Raw genomic sequence first — 22,076 nt, forward strand, 5'->3', positions numbered from 1 at the left:
AAGAGAGCTTTTTATTCCCCTGGAACTGGAGTTAAGGATGGTTCGTAGCTGCCATGTGGGTGCTGGGACTTGAACTCAGGTCCTCTGCAAGAGCAGTCAGCGCTCTTAACTGCTGAGCCATCTCTCCAGCACCAGAGATTCACTTTTAAAATATAGTTTGAAACCTTTTACTTATTAAAGAAATCTTAACAAGCCTGGTGTGGTGGCACATACCTTTAATCCCAACACTCAAGAGGCAGAGGCAGGCCTGATCTACATAATGTTCCAGGCCAGCTGGGGCTACAGGGAGACACTGTTTCAATAAAAAAAAAAAGCACCTACACTGATACTGTTCTGAGTTGCAAGAGTTCAGTGATGAGCAGTCTGTGATATGCTGTGGGAGAAAGAAATCAGTCAAGCACAAACAAATGTGCTTAGAAACCATGACTGCTGTGAAGGGAAGGAATATAGTGGAACTTCATCTGATCTCTAGGATGTCAGGGAGGGCTGAGATGTAAAGGAGAAGTTGAAGCTAACCAGGTGATGATGTAGGAAAAGAATGCTTTAGGTTAAAAGAAGAGCATGGTCAGCTTTAGACCATCTGTGGGTATAGCTTTATGGTAATAAACCTTCAGCCTCTTAAACTTTTTTTTTTTTCTCTTTTTGAGACAGGGTCTCCTTGTAGTCCCAGCTGACCTGAACTCACTATGTAGACCAGGCTGGCCTTGAACTCACAGAGATCCGCCTGCCTCTGCCTCCCAAGCGCTGGGACTAAAGGCATGGGCTACCATGCCTGGCTCAGCCTCTTAAACATTTAAAAATTTTTTTTATTTTTTTATCTTAATGTTGTGTGAGTGCTTTGCTTGCCTGTATGTTAGTGCACCTGTGTGTGAAATGCTTATAGGAGAGAGCATTGGATCCCCTGCAACTAGAATTATGGATGGTTAGCCGCCATGTGGATGCTGGGAACTAAACCCAGGTCCTCTGTAAGAGCAGCCAGTGCTCTTAACCACTGAGTAATTTTCCATCCCTGACCTTCAGCCTTTTTTTTTTTTTTGAGACAGTGTCTTCCTGTAGGGCCAGCTGGCTTGGAATTCATTATGTAGACCAGGCTAGTTGTGATCTGCCTGCCTCTGCCCTGGAAGGATGGGATTAAAGGTGTGTATTACCATGCCTACCCTTCGATCTCCTAATAGCAGATAGAATTTACCTCTGTACCAAGTATAGTGTTAGACATTTCCTATATACTATCTTGTGAACTCCTTAACTAGAGAAAGTACTATGATTTCCATTTTACAAATGGGGAAATTGAGAATACAGCAAGTTAAGTAACTTGCCCATGGTTGCAGTTAGTAAGTTGGGCCAACTTTACTCTAAATCTTGGCTATTGTGCTGTGTCTTTCCTCCCTCCCTTCCTCCTCTCTGTTTTTTGTTTGTTTTGTTTGACACAGGTTCTCACTCTATAGCCCAGGCTGGCCTGGAATTCACTATGTGTCCCAGGCTTGCCTCAAATCACAGCAATCCTCCTGCCTTAGCCTCCCAACCATCATGCCCAGCATTGTACTATATTGCATTCCTCTGTTTCTTTCCATTCCAGTCTGTACTTCATATAGTTAGGACCCCATATCTTTGATCATGGAGCTCCCTTCCTTCTTCTGGAAACCTCGATTGTTTCTATCAGCTACAGGATAAAAATCTGAATTTCTTAGCATGATGCAAGTCCTTCATAATTTGGTCCTGCTTATTATCTTAAAAACTGCATGTCACAAACGTGCTTTGTCTTTACATAGCTGTTCTGCCTAGAATGCTGTTTCTTTAGCAGTTTTGGTAAAACCCTAGTTAGCCACCCTATCTGTACTTTATCTAGCTTTAAAGTTACTTTGGGTAGAGAGATGGCACAGGGGTTAAGAGCACTGACTGCTCTTGCAGAAGACCCAGGTTTGATTCCCAACACCCACAGGGAGCTAACAACCTTCTATTACTCCAGTTCTAGGGGATCCAATGTCCTCTTCTGACCTCAGGGCATTGCGGACATTGATGCACTTATACACAAGTAAGCAATACACTCATACACATAAGTTCAAATAATGATTTTAAAAGTTACTTCTGGGTAAAGCTTTCCCTGTTGGCCTATTTTGATTTATTTGGTCTCCCACAGCGCCTCTAAATCAGTAAGTCTTCAGTTTTCCCACTAAGTCTTCATCAGCATAAGAATCTTAGCTCCCCATCCTTCCACAGTCCTACATGCTAAGAACACTGGCGAAATAGCTCTTAGACCTTGTAGTTCACATCTGTAATTTTAGCACTAGGGAGGCTAAGGTAGGAGGATCAAGACTTTGAGGCCAGTTTGAAGTACATTTCTGTTGCACAATCTAGTCTCTGTTTCTACAACTGCCACCTGTTTTCTGTGACAGACCCACCATTATGGGAGTCATCTTTTCAAAACATGGCAGCTAGCAAGATCTCTTATCGGGTAAGGACGCTTGCTGCCCATCCTGAGGGGTTGAGTTTGATCCCTGGGACCCACATGGTGGAAGGAGAGAATCAACTTCCAAAAGTTGTTCTTTGACCTTCACACTCCCATCACTCCCAGTAAGTAAAAAAAGTAAAAAGAAAAGAAAAAAAAACAAACCCAAATTGTATGAGTTCTTCCCTCTGGACGCTTCTGCTCCTCCCACTGTTCTTAGTTACTAGGTGTTGGTCTTCCAGCCTTGCCAGTGCCATCTCACCTTCCTTTCAGCATTCCTCCAGCCTGTGTTCTTTAGCTTTATGATATGGTTAGGGATATGTTTCTTCTTCCATGGGATTAAAGCTCAGGTTTAAAGCCTCTACAGTTAATTTCTGAATCCCTATCACAGTGACAGTAGACATGATCCTTTTATGTTTATAGTTGAGTATCCCTGATTACATTTCTTTCATTAATTCTAAGAAAAGATATATGAGTTTTATATATATATATATGCCATATATATGTATGGATTGGTACCCCCCCCCCCAAAAAAAGATTTAGCTCTAAACAGGGAAAATTTCAGTTAAGAAAACTGCTTGTGTAAAATTTTGCAGTGGTTCCAGATACATCGGATTTACTTTATCTAATAAGTTACTTACTTACTTAGCATCTTTGAAGATGAAGGAAATGAGGTCTATACTGCCCTTTTCAGGAGCTATAGCAGAAACAGTGTGAAGAATGGTGCAGAAAAGCTTTGCTGCACATAGACGCTTGTATGGACCAGAAAGACATAGGCAGGACCCGAGACGTGGACAGCACTGATTCGACAACTAGAATTTTAAGTTCTGGCTCTGTGACCTTGGCTGTTAATCTTGAGGGACAAATGTTTTCTTACCATTAGGTCCTTACCTATAAAATTGGAAGAGACATGCTAGCTTCTCAAGGTTCTTTTGTAGAGGATTAACTGAGATATAAGATATAGGCTTCCTTAAATTTAATTTTTGAAGTCTTTTCAAATTTAAATTTTATAGTTTGTTGTTTTTTTTGTTGTTGTTGCTAGGTGTTTTTTTGTGTGCATTTTTTTTTTTTTTTTTTTTTTTTTTTTTTTGTGTGTGTGTGTGTGTGTGTGGTCTTTTGAGGCAGGGTCTCCCTGTAGCCCCAGCTGGCCTGGAACTCACTTTGTGGACCAAGTTGGCCTCAAACTCACAGAAATCTGCCTGCCTCTGCCTCCTGAGTGCTGGAACTAAGGATGTGCACCACCACGCCCAACTCCAAAAGCTATTTGTAAAGCCTTGAGTATAATTCCACTCACCTGTCAAGGTTTTTTTTTTCCTTTTTTTTTTTTTTGAGACAGGGCCTCCCTGTAGCCCCAGCTATCCTGGAACTCACTATGTAGACCAGGCTGGCCTTGAACTCACAGAGATCTGCCTGCCTCTGCCTCCCAAGTGCTGGGACTACAGGCATGCGCCACCACACCCTGGCATATGTCAAACTTTTAAAAAGGTGCTACCCATTTCCTAGGACCACTTCCTTTCATCATCATGTTGCTGAATCGGACCTGTCCCTCCCTTTGGACATGGGATCAAGTAGGATACAAACACATTTCCTATTTCTAAGAGAATTATTTGGAAAAGAATCTCTAACCAGTGATACTTTGTAGGGATTCTTAGGAAACTAATTCTGTTGCAAGATTGGTGGCGGGTAGTATAGTATCCTGCAAAGAGAATCATGGGAATTTTGGGGGTGAAAAGGTACTTTTTAGATAATATCTAACCTAACCCCTTTTGTTACTAAGCCAATGATTTGTCCAGAGCCACATAGCTAGGATGTGACCTGGCCAGAGCTTACCTCCAGAGGCTTTCAACATCAAATGTGTAGCATGTTTCCTGTCACTATGGAGGCTGTCTCCAGGAATTTCAATTCTTTACACTCAGATTCCTGCTGATTTGGTTTCTTTTGTCATTCTGTCATAATTCTGTGTTTATGAACAAACACTGTGCCAGGTATATTGCCTGTAGAAACGCACAGCCATTTTACTCCTTTGTGGCACTGAAACAGGGTGAACAGGTTCTTAAGTGTTTTGTAGAAAGGCCTTCTTGTGGGAGAACTGAGTGGGGCCCCTTGGACTTACTAATGAATCCTCTCTGGGTTTTGCTTTGCCCTCTACTTTTTCCCCCAGGAAGCCTGAGGCTTGCCAACACTGACTCATTAACCTGCCACTGCCCTCTGGAGAGGGAGAACTGGGTGGTGGCAGATGAGCTGGAGGTCTGACCTGTGAAACCATCCTCCCCTTCAACCTGCTGCTGCCACCACCTTTCTCTCCAGCCTCTCCTTACCCTGAGGTAGTGACAACATCCGTCCTAGGGGAAGAGTTTGCTTTGATGCTTGTTGCATTTGATGAGTTTTGATCATTTAATGTTTACAAAGCTCTTGCACCCTCAAAAACAACAAATCAGTTTTAGAGCTATTTGGTTGTTTCAATTAAAATAGATGGTTTATAAGAAGATAGAAGTACAAGGTTTCTTTGAGCTGTTGAGAATGTACTAGCTTTTATCCAATGACAGTCTTCTCTAGGCAACAGAGAAGTAGGATCGTGGTAGCTTAATACTTAAATGACTAGCTCATGTAAATAAGTCATTCAAGTTGTGAACTTCAGATTTCCTCGTCTTTTAAAACAGCCTTATACAATGCCTTCTAGTCTTTTCTTTGCCACTTGTTGTCCTGGCATAATAAATACCTAGCCCATCATTATTATTGTAGCTGTTACCGCTGTAATTAGTAGCACCAGCACTATGCTAAACAGTTTCCATGTTTTATTTTCTTTGATTCTCATAATAGCTCAATGAGGTAAATACTGTGATTATCTCTATTTTACAGAAAAGGAAACAGAAAGATTAAATAACTTGCCTAAGTTCACCTAGCTAGTAAGTGCTGGAGTCAACAATTTTGGTCTAGTGCCCATTTGGGTCTGTCCCCAGAGCTAGTTTTTTACACAGTCATCTTTTCTAATCCCCAGGAAAATCTATAACTTTTACAGACCTGCCTGGCAGGATGGAGGGTTTGGATAAGGGAATAAATGACTCTAGAAGGTAAAACTGGGGCCAGATCATGGAGGGCTTTAAATACCAGGATAGTTATTTATATTAGAATCACCCCTATTCTGGGCTATCTCAGAGGAACTGCCTTCTTTCTGTCTTTATTTTTTCAATCACTGAGGATTGCATCTAGGGCCTCATGCATGGTAGGCAAGTGCTCTACCATAGAATTATGTTCTGGCCTTCTTCCTGACTTTTAAGTTGCAAAAAATAGTAATTAATATGCATTAATATCCACCCTATAACATTGGCATTTTAAGCAACAATAATAAGATGAACACCAAAATGCCTACCAACCAGATTAGAAGATGGAATATTGCCAGGCCCTTTGGAACACCTGTGTGCGTCTAAGTGAACACACCCTCTCCAACTTCTATCAAAACTTGCTCCTGAATGTGTTAGCCACCAACACCCCTCCTCCCTGTGCCCTTTTTATCTTTGTTTTACCACTTCTGTTTAATTTCCTTGAAGCAGTGAGTGGCTTGCAGAACCAGGAGTGTGCCAAGTGAGCTGTCTAGGCTGAGAGGGTCTGAGGTAGTTTGGCTCTGCACAGGAAAGGAAGAGAGAGCAGTGGAGAAGCTGATCAGGCGTACTACTAGCTAGTAGAGTTAGCCCAAGAGCTTGATGACTTGGCAAAGAAACTCCAGAAATTTCAAGCCCTCTGAAGCTGCCCAACTGGAAGCTGATGCCTTGAGTTTAAAGCCAGGGGGTAAGATAGAGAGATACAGTATCAGTTTTGTCAAAGCTGTGAAGTTTCAGGGCTGACCATGGCAGGTGTAGCTGGATAGTTTTAGTAGGCCTACCTCTTATTTTCACCCCATACAATTTCTGGGGTGTTGATTGTGCCAATCTTTAAATTATATTTGCCACTGTCTTTTCAGCATCTGCTTTGCCTTTATGGTACTCCTTTGAATAATAGCTTTCCTTCCCATTAATAAATAGCATGTGCTAAGTACAGGCTGCACAGGGGCTGTGAGAACTGGCTGCAGGGTCTGGGAGCAGCAGTGTCTCTGCAGTGGTGGGCACTGATCTGACCCCACCTCATCTCCCCTACTCAGTACAGACAAAGAGGTGGCCAGAAGATTGTATTTGGAAAGCTGCCATCCAAATGTAGTTCAGTGGAACAGATTTAATGAGCCCTACTGAGTAAGCTAAGGACTATGGCAGATCATAGAGAGGGAAATGAGGTATGCCCTAAAGCAGCAGGCATTCTAGATAGAAGATAAGACTTTCCTGCAAATACACATAAGGTAGTACACGTACCAAATGCGAAATGCACACTTTTTCTGATCAGTGTACATTATTATTTTATAAATTTTTATTTTAAAAATTGATTTGTGTGTGGTATGCACATGCTGCAGTGCAAGTGTGATCATAGAACAACCTTTGGGAGTTCTAGAGGACACCTTGGAAGAATTGGTTCTCTCCTACCATGTGGATCACAGGACTTGAACTCAGGTCAGGCTTCAGGGCACGTGCCTTTACCCTTTTGCTCTCTTGAAAATAAACACAAAAGAAACATATAGCATAGGAAGTCCTCAAGTGGTTGTCTTCCCACAATCTAACATCTTCCTATAGATAACCATTGGTAACTACTGAATATGAGAGAAATTGGGATTTGAGGTGTTCCCATAAAGTAAAATCCAAGAGGTGGACTGATGGAAAGAAGGTAGGCTTCCTGAAGTCCCATCCCTTGCACCAGGAGGAACACCCATTCTAGCTTCTCCAACAGTGGTAAGCCATCTTCTGGTGGGACACTTTGGTGACAGGGACCAAAATACCAAATAGGAACTAATCCTTGTGAAGCACCCTCCAGCACCTTTATGTGCTAGTCAGTATGTTGGGCACTTTGTAAATGTTACTGAGTTCATTCACATCACCTTATAGCAAAGGTGGCTGTGCTTTACAAATTACAATCTGAGGCTCAGAGACTACAGGGTTATGTAGTTAGCAAGTGATGAGTTTGGCCATTTACTAGATGTGTGATGTGGAACAGATCAGACTCTGTGGCTTAGTTTTTTTGAGGTTGGGTCGTAATGTGCCTGCTTCATAAAGAAGGTGCTTAAACCTAAGGAAATGATTCACATTGTTTCTGTAGACTGGCCTGGAGCAAATAGAAGGTACTCAGTATGCATTGGCTACTATCTTGTTATGCCATTTCTCCTTCAGACCCTTATCACCTCCTCCCTTTGATTCACATGTCATCCCTCATACTTTCCTCCCCTGTACAGCTCCTCTGTGTTTTCATTTATTTTTATGTTATTCTATTTGCCTGCATGTATGTTAAGTGCAGTGCCCACAGAGGCCAGAAGAGAGTATCAGATCCATAGAACTGGAGTTATGGAGGGTTGTTAACCACCAGTGGGTGTTAGGAACCAACGTCGTGGCTCCTCTGCAAGAGCAAGCCCATGCTCTTAACCACTGAGCCATCTCTCCAGGTGTCGCCCCCCCCCCCCCTCAGTTTTTGCTTTGGTTAGCCTGGAACTCAATGAAGTAGACCAGACTGGTCTTGAACTTGCCTCCGGCCCCTGCCTCCTGACTGCTGGGATTTTAAGTGTGTACCACATGACCAGGTTTTCCCCTGCTTTCTGTCAGTCCTTTACCTGTCTCCTCAATGCTTGTCGAATATTCCCCAATATTCCCCTTTCTGTCGCTTACTCTACCTTCTGTGTCCTCAGTACCTCTCCTGCCCATTGGGGCAGCCTCCTAATCCATCTTGCTGCTAGACAGTTACTTACCAGAATAAACTTGGCACACAGCTCCCATACCACAGCTCTTAAAAACAAACTTTAAACCTTTCTTGGACTCTTTGATTCAAGATTTTCCAATCTGAAAATCCTTGGAGCCACTTTTCTTTCTCCTCCCCACTTCTCCCTTTCCGTTGAGAAAATTTTTGCTTTTGTGCTTTGAGATCCAAATTAAAGTACTACTTTATTTTCTTAATCCTTTCCTACTGTCCACTGGTTAGAATTTTTCTTTGCATCTTTTGTAGGACTTAGCATGTATTGTCCTGAAGTACAAGTTTTGAGGCCATTTCTGATTTATGGAATTACAACCCTACCCCAGAGGCTGTTAATTCATCCTTGGTTGCTCCCTACAATCCTCTTGTGTACCTTGCACATTGCTCAGTACATGTTTCTAGCTGTAAAATTAGGGGGTTCCTTTTAACTATCTGGTGGGCTTTCCCAGTGGCTTTGCGAAGGTGACTGTCCGGTGGGTGGAAATGCCGCGGTGGTTTGTCTAAGAGTCAGACATGTTTCCTTTTAGCCATGTAGTTGGAGTAGATTCTGCCTATGGGTCCCTATGCCTGGCCAATTCAGGGCTCCACTCAGAGCCTGCGGTACTCAGTCCCGTGCCTTGGCCCCTCAGCCCCTCCCCACAAATGCTCAGCGGAACAGGGGATTAGGTTCTGGCAGCACAGCTGGGATTTTGGCGGCCATTCCACAGTCGACAATAGCGCAGCCACCGGGACGGGACCGCGCAGGCCTGCACTCCAGGGCCAGAATCTGCCTGGACTGCTTGTTTGGGTGGCCGAGGGGGAGGAGCGGGCACAGCGCCACATCCTGGCCTTGCCACGCAGAAGGTATGGGCCGAAGGATTCCCGCGTGGAAGTGGGCTGGGGTGGCCATGTCCCGGGCATGCGGCGGTGCTGGAAAGCCGGCGCTTTGTGTGCAGCGGCGCAGGCGGGCTGCAGTGTGCGCAGACACGCCCGCGCACCACAGGGGCTGCAGGAAGCTGTCGGGTATAAGGCCTGCATGGCGCCTCTGCGCCTCGCTGCAGCTAGAGCCGGAACTTTCACCCTGGTTGGCCGGCTGGGCTGGTCTCAGACGACAGGCCAGCCCTGCTGCCCCGAGCCCTGGGTGGAAAGGAGCGAAGGGGGGAGTGTCCCACCCTCTCAGGTTGGTGAGGCCGCTGCTGTGGGGGCGCTTTGTGTGGACGCCGCCATCCGACGGCCCGGGCCGCGCTCGCCCTGCAGGACTGTGCCCGCCGCCCCGCGTCTTGCTCCGTGTTGGGACCCGCAAGCTTCGCCCCCTCCCCCAGAGCTGCTGGCCAGGCGGTGTCTCCGGGGCTGCGCGGAAGCTCGCTGTGCCTTTAAAGAAAGCAGACTCCTGGCTGTGACGCACTTCTGGCTGTCAGCCAGGAAGATCGCTCCTGCCAGGCTGACTGAGGAGAAACCCAACAACTTTTCTTTTGTGTGTGGGGTTACTTTCCACTGCCCCCTCCCTTCTGTCCTTTCAAGATTTAAATGCTAATGACGGATTAAAACCTGTAGATACGTTTGGCTTTGGGAGTCCGGTAAGGCCCCCTGCACTGAGACTTTTTCTCGCCCACTCTTTCTCTGGGTTTTGTTCAAACATGGACGAGGGGGTGGGGTGGATTCTTCCCCCTCACCTCCCTTTCCTGCGCCATCCATAAAGGGGAGGGAGAGGAGAGGGAGAGCAAGTAAACACACTGAGAAACAGGCGCAGGGAGCTGAGCTTGCCAACATCCGGGTGTTGGCGACTTCAGCGCGAAGGCTGGTGCTCATAGATGTCAGCGTGTTTTTGTTCGGAGGGAGAAGCGTGTGGCGCCCGGCCTAGGGCTGTAGAGACGGCCCGCAGAGGGCTTTCCCATTCCCTTGTGTGGTCCTAGGTGTGTTTGCAGCGGTGGGCAATGAAAACGGGTTCATTTTTGTCAGCTGCCGGGGTTCGGGTGTGTGAATGCCGTGGTGCGGGGGTTGGTGCGCCAGTGGGCCCTTTGTGTGCGCATGCGCGGGCTCTTCACACACTATTTGACTGCAGGCCCCTGTTCTAGTTCAGGATTGCAACCTTTCTGCACACATCCTGGAGATCTGGACCCTACTGAGGATGGGGATAAAGGAATGGATGTCAGTAAGATACTTTCTTTTCTTCTTGCTGTGTGGCCATGGCTGGCCTAGACCTCGGAGCCATCCTCCTGCCTCAGTCTCCAAGTGCTGGCATTATAAGCGTGAGTCAACACCCCCAACTAGTAAGTTCTTTTTGAAGAAACCAAGGAATGTAGGTTTTCCCTGTAGTCTGCCCCTTGTTCCTTTTCAATGCCTCAGGGATCTGGGTCAAACTACAAAGGGTGTGGTGTGTGTGAAGAGGGGGAGACCTGAATCCAAAATTAGACCCTTAGAGGAAGCAGAGAATACTTCTAGCAAACCGGTTTGCCTCTGACTTTAGAAGTACAACTTTTTTTAAGGCTTGGACGTCATAACCTACTCGGGACTTCCCTGCCCCCACCTCCCAGACCACTAGAAAAAAAGATTGTTTTCTTCTCTCTCACGGAGTAGCTGGTCCTTTGGCCTTTTACCTTCACTAAGTCAGGGGATACACCAGCAAGATAGGTTTGTTTTAAGACTGGGTTCAAGCAATCCTGTCTCAGCCTTTGTGTGATGAATTAGCATATAGCAAGATAGCTTGGCCTTTCCTGGGCCTCTACCAGGTAAGGTCTGAGTGGTTGCTTGTCTGTGTCTCTTGATATACTCCTCCCAGAGGAGGAGGAGAAGGAGCTCCAAGATCCCAGTGTTCACTGGATGCAGATGTTGCTCAGATGAAGGGGTAGTAGCTCTTTTAGAGTACAAGAGCATGGATGGAATTTTTACAGCTACAGCCTGGGAGGCTCTCAGGGTAAGTGTTGGTAAGTTTTGTCTGTGAGCTTGGGCACATAGATGAGGCAGCCATTTTCTTAGCTGTGAGTCTCTGGGCCTTTGTAACCAACCATCTAGTAGAAAGGGGGTTGGGGTCTTAGAAATGACCCCTTGAGGCAGAGCTTGTGTGGCCCTGAAATTCTGGGAGTAGGAGTTAGTAGTAAAAGAATGAGGGTTCAGTGAAGGCAGGGGCCCATGAGCCGAGAGTTAGGACTAGTTAGCAGCTCTCTAGAACAAAGGTCACTTTGGTGTTATCTGGTGGGAAGGTGGTGTCCAGGTGGGTAGTACTGCTAAGATGCACTATCTAGAGAGCTGGCACCCAGACTGGAGGTGGAGCATGGGAGGAGTGCTGCCGCCACTCAGACCCTCTAGCCTATCACTTTGGTCTCCTAAAACTGCAGTCTTTTCAGTCCAGACCCCAGAGCTCAGCAGCCTGACCCCTCTGGTCTGGTCCTTGCATCTGGGCAGGTGGTTTACATTAGCATTAGCCTTGGTAGGAAATCATGGCTAGTCTTTAACTCCTTCAGATCCAGAGAGTGCAGGCCAGGTGGCAGCACATTTCTTGAGTGACACTTTCCTTGTTCTGATATATCTTTTGTGGAAACAGAGGATTTCCTATAAGTGTGAAAATTGGTCATGATATCGAGAGCTGTATTATGGCAGCTTGGGAAACGTTAAGAGGGTATAAGTTTACACAGCCACTGCTTCTGTGCCCTTGTCTTCCTTGGACCTGGGAAAAGGAGGGTATTTTATCAGCTTTGAAAAGCTCACTTTTGGATTCTGGGTACATTTTGTTTTCAAAGAACTAGGTATGTGGGAGCTTTGAGGATGCCCTCAGGGGGCTTGTCCTAAGTCCTGGGATTTGCTTTTGAGTGTATGTGTTTATGTGTTCTGAGAGTGACTGATCACATTGAGTTGGGGTGGATCTCAGAAATGGTTCAAGGAGGCTACAATTGTAGGGATCTGTTTTTCCATCACCATCACTCAGTCTTATGGGTGGGGCCTGCGTCAGATTTCAGGGGGAGGGTGGAGAGGATGGTGCTCTGGCTGAGTGCCCTTGGCTTCCACTCCAGGGCCTGCTTAAAGCTGTAGTCCTAGTGCTTAGCATTGTCTATGCCAGTGGTTTCAATCATTTGTCACTCAGTGAAGCCGTCACCACCAGCCAGTGGCTTTACTTTGCTAAAACCACACTCTGGTATCTTGAGGGGGTACCCTTTGTGGGCTTTGATGTCAATATGTTTCAGGAGTTTCTCATGTTGAATATTGGATTCCTATTTCTGTGCCCTAGGAGCATGAAAAGAGAAATTTGGCCTTGACACAAGTTTTCTTGGGCAGTGAATTCATTTTAGACAGGTTCTCCTGGGGTTATATGTTCTTGCCCCTGCGATGAAGGAAAAATGTTGCTTACTTAAATCTCAGGTCATTTTTAGCGGTACAGCTGTGGAATCTCTCAGAGGGGGCAGAATCTACCTCCTGTTGCAAATAAAATCTCTGAGCAGTGAAGATGGGGGCAGAAGACTGGGCCACATTTCCCTTACTGGTGAATATTGCAGAGCCTTTTGTTGTTGTTGTTGTCTTTTTTGTTTTTGTCTTTTTGATTTTTTTTTTTTTTTTTTTTTTTTTTTTCCCTGTAACCCCAGCTGGCCTGGGGTCTTTTTAAGACAGGGTCTCCCTGTAGCCCCAGCTCCCAGCTGGCCTGGAACTCTATGTAGATCAGGCTGGGCTCAATCTCACAAAGATCTGCCTGCCTCTGCCTCCCGAGTGCTGGGACGAAAGGCGTGTGCCACCATGCCAAATGAGACTTTTTTTAATGCAGTGCTGTAAATTGGATCTAGGATCCAATTTGCACAGGTTCGGCAAGCTTTCTATCACTGAGCTATAAACGTAGCCCAGCATGCATTGACTTTTTAAAAAATTATACTGCAGGGACTGGAAAGATGGCTCAGAGGTTAAGACTACTGACTTCTCTTGCAAAGGATCTGGGTTTGAGTCCCAGCGCCCACATGGCAACTAACAACTGTTCATAACTCCAGTTCCAGGGGAATCTGACCTCTGCAGGTATTGCATGACACACGAATGCACTTACATACATGCAGGCAATACACTTATACACATAAGATGGAAAGATATTGCAGTTGAGTAGTTGACTCTTGCTACCTTCATCCTACAGGCTGAACATGGTCTCTGGCTGTAGGCTGTCCAGAGGTCAAAAAAGCCTCATTTCAATGCACTAGTTGAAGTCATCTTAGCTTGGCACTAAGGGCTGGGCAGTTAATCAGAGACTGTAGACAGACCATACCTGAGGAAAGTCATCCAGGATTGAGGAACACATGGGCCCCTTAGTTTCTCTGCTCTCTTGAGACCATTTTACGTGTTCCCACCAAAGCCTAGGTGAATTGATTAGTTTAAGACTGTGATACTGCCATGATAAGTGGCATCACGTTGGGTTCTGCAGGAACAAGAAGCTCTTAGTTATACTTAGCGTTTACTTATAGTTAGCAGTTTTTTTGTGGTTGTAGTTTTTTTTAGTCTTTTTTGAGACAGCATCTCCCAGTAGTCCCAGCTGACCTGGAACTCACTATGTAGACCAGGCTGACCTTGAGCTCGAAAGAGATCTGCCTGCCTTTGTCTCCCAAGTGCTGGGACTAAAGGCATGTGCCACTACACTTAGCTTATAGTTAGCATTTGTTTTCTTCTATTAGTGATACAGGTGTATTTACTTTTACTCCTCACCCAGCTCTAAACTGCTGAAAGGCAGCAAATGTCATCAATGTCATCTGTTTCCCATATAGCTTCCAGGACAGGAAGAACTTGTGTAGGGACTATGCAAACTCTTTTTGGTTGGTTGATAAATAGAACACACTTAGTTAGGCAGTTCTAAGTGATGATGGGGGAGTGAGTTATCAGATTATCAATCTTTTTCTCTTTACCTCACAGTGAGTACTTTATGGGAAAAAAATGGTCTCTTTAATCCCGATACCTTACATATAGAAAGCACAGACCCTACATGTTGGAGATACTATTATTTGTGGAGACTTATAGGTGAAGTGGCCCTTTCTGCTCTTGTTTCACCTCCTAAAGTAGTGACATACTGGGCAACTGTGGCAGGAGCTGGAGGGAACAGCTGATTGTTCCCTGGGAGATTGTGGGAACTGTGAGGTGCTGGGGAATATTTACTCATCAGATCTGTGATCCCATGGGTCTCTTGGCAGCAGATGTCAGATTTCTGATGGTAAAGGGAATTGGGGGCAAGAATACCAGGACAAGTGCCTGATCTTACATTAAACATTTCCTATGGAGACTGGGGAGATAGCTCAGCGGGCAAAGTGCTTGCTATACATGTATATGGACCTGAGTTTAGATCACCTGTACGCACTTAAAAGCTAGGTATGGTGACTTGCTCTTTAACCCTAGCATTGGGGAAGTGGAGACAGGCAGATCTGAGACCTCATTGGCCAACCAGCCAGTCTAGCCCAAATGGCCAGCTCCGGATTAATGAGAGACCCTGTCTCAAAAAATAAGGTGGAGAGAGAGAAGATACCCAACCGTCAACCTCTGACCTACACACACACAGGCAAATACACCTGGGCACACATACGCACATTTCCTTGCAAAATGAGCTCTTCCAGAGTTGGTCTTATCTTGGCTTAGATATGCCAAATTCCTCCATTTGAACCATATATCTTTAAAAATTCAGAATATAGCCGGGCGTGGTGGCGCACGCCTTTAATCCCTGCACTTGGGAGGCAGAGGCAGGCGGATCTTTGTGAGTTCGAAGCCAGCCTGGTCTATATTGTGAGTTCCAGGACAGCTGGGGCTACAGGGAGACCCTGTCTCAAAAAGACCAAAAAAATAAAAATTCAGAATATAGAATGGTTTTTCCAAGGACTTGGTTTGTTAAGCAGAGCCAGAAATAATTTTTTTTTTTGCTTAAGAGCAGTGATCATTTATTGAATGCCTACTATGTGCCGGGGACCGTGCTATTTGCATTATCTTTAATGACCACAGTAAGCCAGAGAAGTCTATATGGATCCATTTTGCAGATGAAGAAACTGAGACTAAAGAAGTTATGTTAATTATCTAAAGTCACATGGAATCAGTATTCAAATCCTGGCCTGTTTATAAAACTATGTTGTTCTGTGTTTTAAGGGATCCTCCTCAAAAGAGCAGGACTGCAGATCAACTGTGAATATTGTGTTTTTTTGTTTTTATCAGCTGATTGATTGTGTATGGTGCTTATGAGTATTCAGTTGAATGCAAGATTCTTTGTAGTCAGCCCTGACATGACAAGCTTTATAGTAATTTACATGTAAACTCTGGGCTCAAAACTCCCATGCTGCCTCAGTGGATTAAGTGTAAATGATTTGTTGAAGTGTTCAGAGCTGACAGATGGAACTGTTTTCCCTCTACTCCTACTCCTTGATCCTGGATCTCTGATTTGATTAACCATCCGTCCTTTCTTGTGTTCCAGGTACGTTGGGGTGACTGACTGGGATCACCAAGATGACACTCCACACCACCCGGGCAGCTGCGCTCCTCTCTTGGGTGAGTAGTCTTGCTTCCTTTATCTGCTGTCTTCTCCAGGAAGCTGCAGAAGAGCATTCTAGGAGCCAGGGCTCTTCAAAGGCTTCTCATTTGCAGACCAAGAACTTTGCATATTGCCAAAGACACTGCTGCTGACAGTAACAGGACATTGGAACATTGTATGAATCTACCCTCATTTGTTTACTGTATACTTTATTTATTTATTTATTTATTTATTTATTTATTTATTTATTTGGAGACAGGGTCTCCCTGTAGGCCCAGCTGGCCTGGAACTCACTATGTAGACCAGGCTGGCCTTGAATTTACAGAGATCCACCTGCCTCTGCATCCCTAGTGCTGGGATCAAAGGTGTATGCCACCATGCCCAGCTAAGACTGAACTGTAATGAGCAACATTGACAGGGACTTTGGTCTTCAAAAGCCTAATCTTGGGACAAGGTTCTCCTCACTGACTTTACTATGTTTTTGTCATGATTCTATTGTTGTGGTACCTTGTTTTTTAAATAAAGAGGGTATTTGATTTGTTTCTTACTGTGCTACAAAGCTGTTGCTCACTGTGTAAAAACAGAACCACTCAGTACAGTATATTGTAAAATTAAGACAGTATTGTCCTTCATCTAACACTGTACAACACACACCCTCCTGCTGTCTTAGGCATTCTCAGTAGGAAGATCATTAAGTCTGACCTCAGTTTTCAGGGACAGAGATAGTAAGGAAGTTACAGTATTATATGAGACTTATGGTTGCATTTTTATCCTAAAATACAGAATTCTTTGGTTGTTGTTCGTTATTGAGACAGGGTCTCCCTATAGCCCCATCTGGCCTGGAACTTGCTGTGTAGACCAGGCTGGCCTTGAACTCAGAGATCTGCCTGCTCTGCCTCCCAAGTGCTGGGATCAAAGGCATGTGCCACCATGCCCTGCTGGAATACAGGATTCTTATAAGTGCTTTTTGCTATAGATAATCTCATGAATTCTGAATACCAGAGCTTAGCCCCTAAACACCTAGTCTAGTTACATGTGTTTATATGCAGCCATTAGGCAGCTGAGGGGAATTTTCTTCCAGTAGCAGTGTTAAGGGTAGTTTCTTTTCCATTGGCATTGCTAGAAGTTATTTAAAATCTTACATTCACCAGTAATTCAAGACGACTATGCTGAGCAAGTTACTTCTCACTGGTTTATTCGCGGGGTGGCGGGGGGGGCGTCATGTTCACTCCTCAGTGGATGTCAGTTTCTCACAGCTTCTTCACTCATTAGTTCACTCAGTTCTGAATAGTTGCTCAGTATCATCTTGATCAGCCAGCTATCTTCATAACAGGATGTGTTGATGAGCCCTGGGTTTTCTGCAAGTGCTTCATTAAGCTGTTGCCTCTCCTGATGGAGGAAGATAGAGTTCAAAAGCAGCCTTCACACTTTCCAAAGCACCAAACTCATCTTGCTTTTCCATTTTGTTCCAGCTTCAGGTAGACTACACTAAATGTCTCAACAAGGCTTCCCATGCAAAATTGCTGGTTCTTACTGTTTTATTCATGTTTCTCTGTGAGTTTACACACTGAGAACAGAGCAGGTCTGGTGTGCAACACACAGGTAGCAGTAGCACTCAGCGCCCAGGGCTGTGGTGGCAGGGTGCCAGCACAGTGCCCATGCTGTAGACCCCAGGCTCCTTGACACATGATGACAGGGGTTCCAAAGGTCACCGCTGTGGTTTGCTGGACCCTTTTACTTTCTTGATTACTTAACCAAAATCCTTCTGTTAGGTCTTTTTGTACATTTTCCTCTTGAGACAGTGACAAATAAGAAAATACCAAGCATTGGGCATTTAAAATTACAAACAAAGCCAGGCCTGGTGGCACTTGCTGGGCTGAGGCAGAATTACTGTGAATTTGAGGTCAACCTGGGCTACATAGCAAGACCTTGCCTTAAAAAAACAAACAAAATGAAACAAAAAAACCAAGAACTGAAGAGATGGCTGAGTGGTTAAGAGCACTGACTGTTCTTGCGGAGCACCCACAACCATCTATAGTTCCAGTTCCAGGGGATCGGACACCTTCTTCTGGCCTCTGTGCACCCATTGCGTGATATGAGTGCACTTACATAAATGGAGACAAAACACTCATATGCATTAAATAAATAAATAAAAATTAGGACAAAAAAAAACCCAAACCTAAAACCAACCAACCAATCATAAAAACAGAAGAGGCCACAGAATACTGTGACAGTGAACATAGTTCTTAGAATCAAGACATTTAGCTTCAAATCACAGCTCTGATCTCTTTGTTACTAGAGCAAGCCAGCTTCTCAGCATCGAATTTGTAAAGTGGGGTATCATGAGAGCAGTCTGATGGATGTAAAAGAGTGCACAAAACACAAAAACAAAATGTCTCAATGAATATTGTGTTCTGGATACTTAACATATTGCATGTGTGTATTAATTGGCATGGGACATTTCAGTTTTTACCCTGAGTACTGAATAATCAGACCAGCTTTTTTTTTTTTTTTTTTTTTTTTTTTTTTTTTTTGAGATAAAACCTTACTATGTAGCTCGTTTTTGAGACAGGGTCACATTGTTTGTAGCCTACACTGGCTTCAAATTCACAGCAGTATGTGCTACCACACTTGGTTGACAACTTTTTTTTTTTAAGATGTTTGTATGAATGTATTGCCGATATGTATATAAGTGCACCTATGTCAGACAGTGCCTGCAGAGGTTAGAAGAGGAAGTCAGATCCCCTGGAACTGGAGTCACAGTCTCGTTAGCATGTGGGTGCCAGGATTTGAACCCGGGTCTTCTGCAAGAGTAGCCAGTGCTCTTAACCACTGAGCTATCTCTCCAGGCCCCGCCCCCCCCCCAATGCCAAGATATCAGAGGGAAGATCCTAATCAACATATTCATTTGTGATATCAACAAAAGACGTGTACTCACTATGTAGACCAGGCTGGAACTCACAGAAATCTGCCTGCCTCTGCCTCCCGAGTGCTGGGATTAAAGGTGTGCGCCACCACGCCCAGCCAAAATTTTTAAAAAATATATTTTATCATTATTTTTATTTTATGTGTATGAGTTATGCCTGCACATATGTGTGCCTGTGTCGTGCAGTACCCACAGAGGTCAGAAGAGGGTGCCAGAGCCCCTGGAATTGAAGTTTTGGATGGTTGTTAGCTGCCATGTGGGTGCTGGGTTACAAACCTGGGTCCTCTGCAAGAACAGCCAGTGTTCTTAACTGCTGAGCCATCCCTCCACTCTCCCTCAAAATGTTTTTAATTTTATGTGTATGAGTGTTTTGTGTGCTTGTAAATAAGTGCATCCATGTTGTATAGTGCCCATGGAGGCTAGAAAAGGGCGTTGGGTCCTCTGAAACTAGGGTTACAGATGGTTGTTAGCCACCATGTGGGTGCTGGGAACTGAGCCCAGGTCCTTTGCAAGAGCAGCCAGTGCTCTTAACCACTGAACCATCTCTGCAGTCTCTGCTTTTCTTTATTTTTAATTATGTGTCTGTATGAGTGCATGTGCCCTTACTCATAGAGGTCAGAGGTGTTGGACCCCCTGGAGTTGGAGTTACAGGTGGTTGTGTTAGGAACTGAACTCAGGTCTTTTGCAGGAGTAGAATGTATTCTTGACTGCTGAGCCATCTCTCTGCCCAGTTTGAATTTTGTTGTTTGCTTGTTTGGTGAGTTGGTTGTTTTTGAGACAGTCTTCCTGTAGTCCTGGCCTGGAACTCCCTATGTAGACCAGGTTAGCCTCTAACTCACAGAGATATGCCTTCCTTCTGAGGGCTGGTACTAACACAGCCACCACACCTGGCTTAAAGGGATTTAATAAGATATGTTACTTTTTATTTTAATTTTTTAGTTGCATACAAAATAAAGGGTTTCACTTTGCTATTTTCATACATATTTACTGTTGTACTTTCCTCTTGTTTGTCTCTCCTGTTTCTCCTTGGTCTTGCTGGTCATCTTCTATCCCATAAGTAGACCTCCTTCTGCCTTCATCACAACTTTGTTTTTTTATCGTATGAGTGTTTGCCAGCATGTGTGTTTGTGCACCATATGCATCCCTGGTGCTGACAGAGGTCAGAAGTGGGCGTTGGATCCCCCTGGAACTGGAGTTAGAGACAGTTAGGATCTGCCTTGTGGGTGCTGGGAACCTAACGTGGGTCCTCTGCAAGAGCAACCACCAGTGTTCTTAACTGCTGGGCCATCACTCCAGCCCCCATCACACACATATTAATTCTATAGCCACATACGAGAGAAAATGTGATATTTCCCCTTTACACCCTCCTACCCTCTCATTCCTCTTCTTCCTTAGACTTCTACTCATCCCATGTAGTCTCCTTTCTACTTGCATGTCAGTCATACACACTCATAAATTTAGGTTATGCAATATGAAAGAAAACATGCACTATTTATTTCTGAGTCAGGCCTATTTTGCTATGTGATACTTGCCTTTCTGAGTCTGGCTTATAGTACCTAATGTGATGATCTCCAGTTCCATTCATTTTTTCTTTTTTTAAAAAAAATATTTATTTTATTTTATTTTATTTTTTGTCTTTTTGAGACAGGGTCTCCTTGTAGCCTTAGCTATCCTGGAACTCACTATGTAGACCAGGCTGGCCTCGAACTCACAAAGATCCTCCTGCCTCTGCCTCCCGAGTGCTGGGATTAAAAATGTGCGCCACCACGCCCGGCTTTATTTTTATATGTATGAATGTATTGCCTGCATGTGTGTAAGCGCACCTATATGTCATGTAATGCCCATGGAGATCAGAAGAAGGTGTCAGATCCCCTGGAACTGGAGTTACAGGTGGCTACCAGCTGCCATATGGGTACTGGGAATCAAACCCAGGTTTTCTGCAAGAGCAGTTAGTGCTCCCAACCACTGAACCATCTCTCCAGCGCCCCCATTCATTTTCTTGTAAATTATGTAATTTAATTATTTTTTTACAATAATAAAACTCCATTGTGTATATGTACTGCATTCCCTTCATCTGTGAATGGGTGGGTATCTAGGCTCATTTTATTTCTTGGCATAATGTGCATATGCTGTAATGAACATGGATGCACAAGTACCTCTTTATTATACTACTGACTTAGACTTCTTTGCATGTTTATTCAAGAGTCTGTAGCTGGATCTTACAGTAGTTCTATTTTTAAATTTTTTTTGAGGAATCTTCATACTGATTTCCATAGTGGCATTATCAATTTACATTACCAACAGTATATAAATATATTGTTCTTTCGGGGGCTGGATTGATGGCTCAGTGGTTAAGAACATCGGCTGCTCTAGTAGAAGACCTGGGTTCAATTCCTAGCACCCACATGGCAGCTCACAGCCATTTGTAACTCTAGTTCCAGGGGATCCATTGTCCTTTTCTGGCCTCTCTGGGCACCAGTCACACATGAGGTACACATACACACATGCAGGCGAAACACTCATACACATAAAGTAAAAATAAATTTAAATTTTTTTTAAAAAGATTGCTCTTTCCATTGCCAAGCATAGTGGTACACACCTTAATTCCAGCACTTGGGAAGCAGAAGCAGGCAGATCTCTGTGAGTTCAAGGCCAGCCTGGTCTACATAGTTAGTTCCAGGCTGGCCAGTCTTTAAAAAAAGGATCGCCATTTCCCCACATTCTCACCAGCTTGTGTAAGACAGATTGCCTTTAAGGGGCTAGAGAGATGGCTGAGCAGTTAAGAGCACCTGCTGTTCTTGCAGAGGACCCAGGTTCAGTTCCCAGCAACTAACAACCATTTAACTCCAGTTCCAGGGGATCCAACAGCCTCAGGCACTGCATGCACATGGTGCACAAACATGCTTTCTGGCAAAACACTCATACACTAAAAATAAATTAAAAAAAAAGACATTGCCTATTTATTTATTTATTTATTTATTTATTTATTTATTTATTTATTTATTTATTTATTTATTTAGTCTTTTTTGTTTGTGGGTGTTTTTATACATGTACGTAAGTGCCTCCATTTTTGTATAATGCCTTCCCCAAACCAGAAAACAACATAAGATCCCTTAGAACTAGAGTTACAAATTTTACCTGCCATGTGGGTATTGGGAACCAAACTCCAGTCTTCGACAAAAGCAGCCAGTGTTCCTCACTGCTGGGCAATCACTCCAGCTCAGAGTCATTTGAGTTTTGTAAAAGGATCCAAAAACACACATTGGAGAAAAGACATGAGCATGTTCAACTGACAGTGCTAGTCAAACTGGATAGCTACATATAAAAGATTTAAATGACATCTCTTAGCTTTCAACCTACAAAAAATTCAACTCCAAATGGATCAAGGACCGCAACAGTAGACCAGGCTGGCCTCAAACTCACAAAGATCTGCCTGCCTCTGCCTC

At 44.3% G+C, this 22,076-nt stretch overlaps 1 protein-coding gene across 14 annotated transcripts in view; it reads left to right on the plus strand.

Annotated features, from left to right (window-relative positions):
* The window catches only part of Numa1 (nuclear mitotic apparatus protein 1), an 82,881-nt gene that overhangs the window by 30,160 nt on the left and 30,645 nt on the right, over positions 1 to 22,076 (plus strand). For 5 of the 14 annotated variants that reach the window (XM_029556626.1, XM_029556625.1, XM_008854080.3 and 2 more), the window contains exon 2: positions 15,648 to 15,721. In XM_029556626.1, coding sequence (XP_029412486.1) covers positions 15,680 to 15,721 — 42 coding nt within the window. In that variant the 5' untranslated portion in view covers positions 15,648 to 15,679. The other 9 variants (XM_008854088.2, XM_008854082.3, XM_008854085.3 and 6 more) reach the window with 9 other exon arrangements.

Source organism: Nannospalax galili, unplaced genomic scaffold (assembly GCF_000622305.1).
Source record: "Nannospalax galili isolate Female #2095 unplaced genomic scaffold, S.galili_v1.0 scaffold1387, whole genome shotgun sequence".
Classification (NCBI taxonomy): domain Eukaryota; kingdom Metazoa; phylum Chordata; class Mammalia; order Rodentia; family Spalacidae; genus Nannospalax; species Nannospalax galili.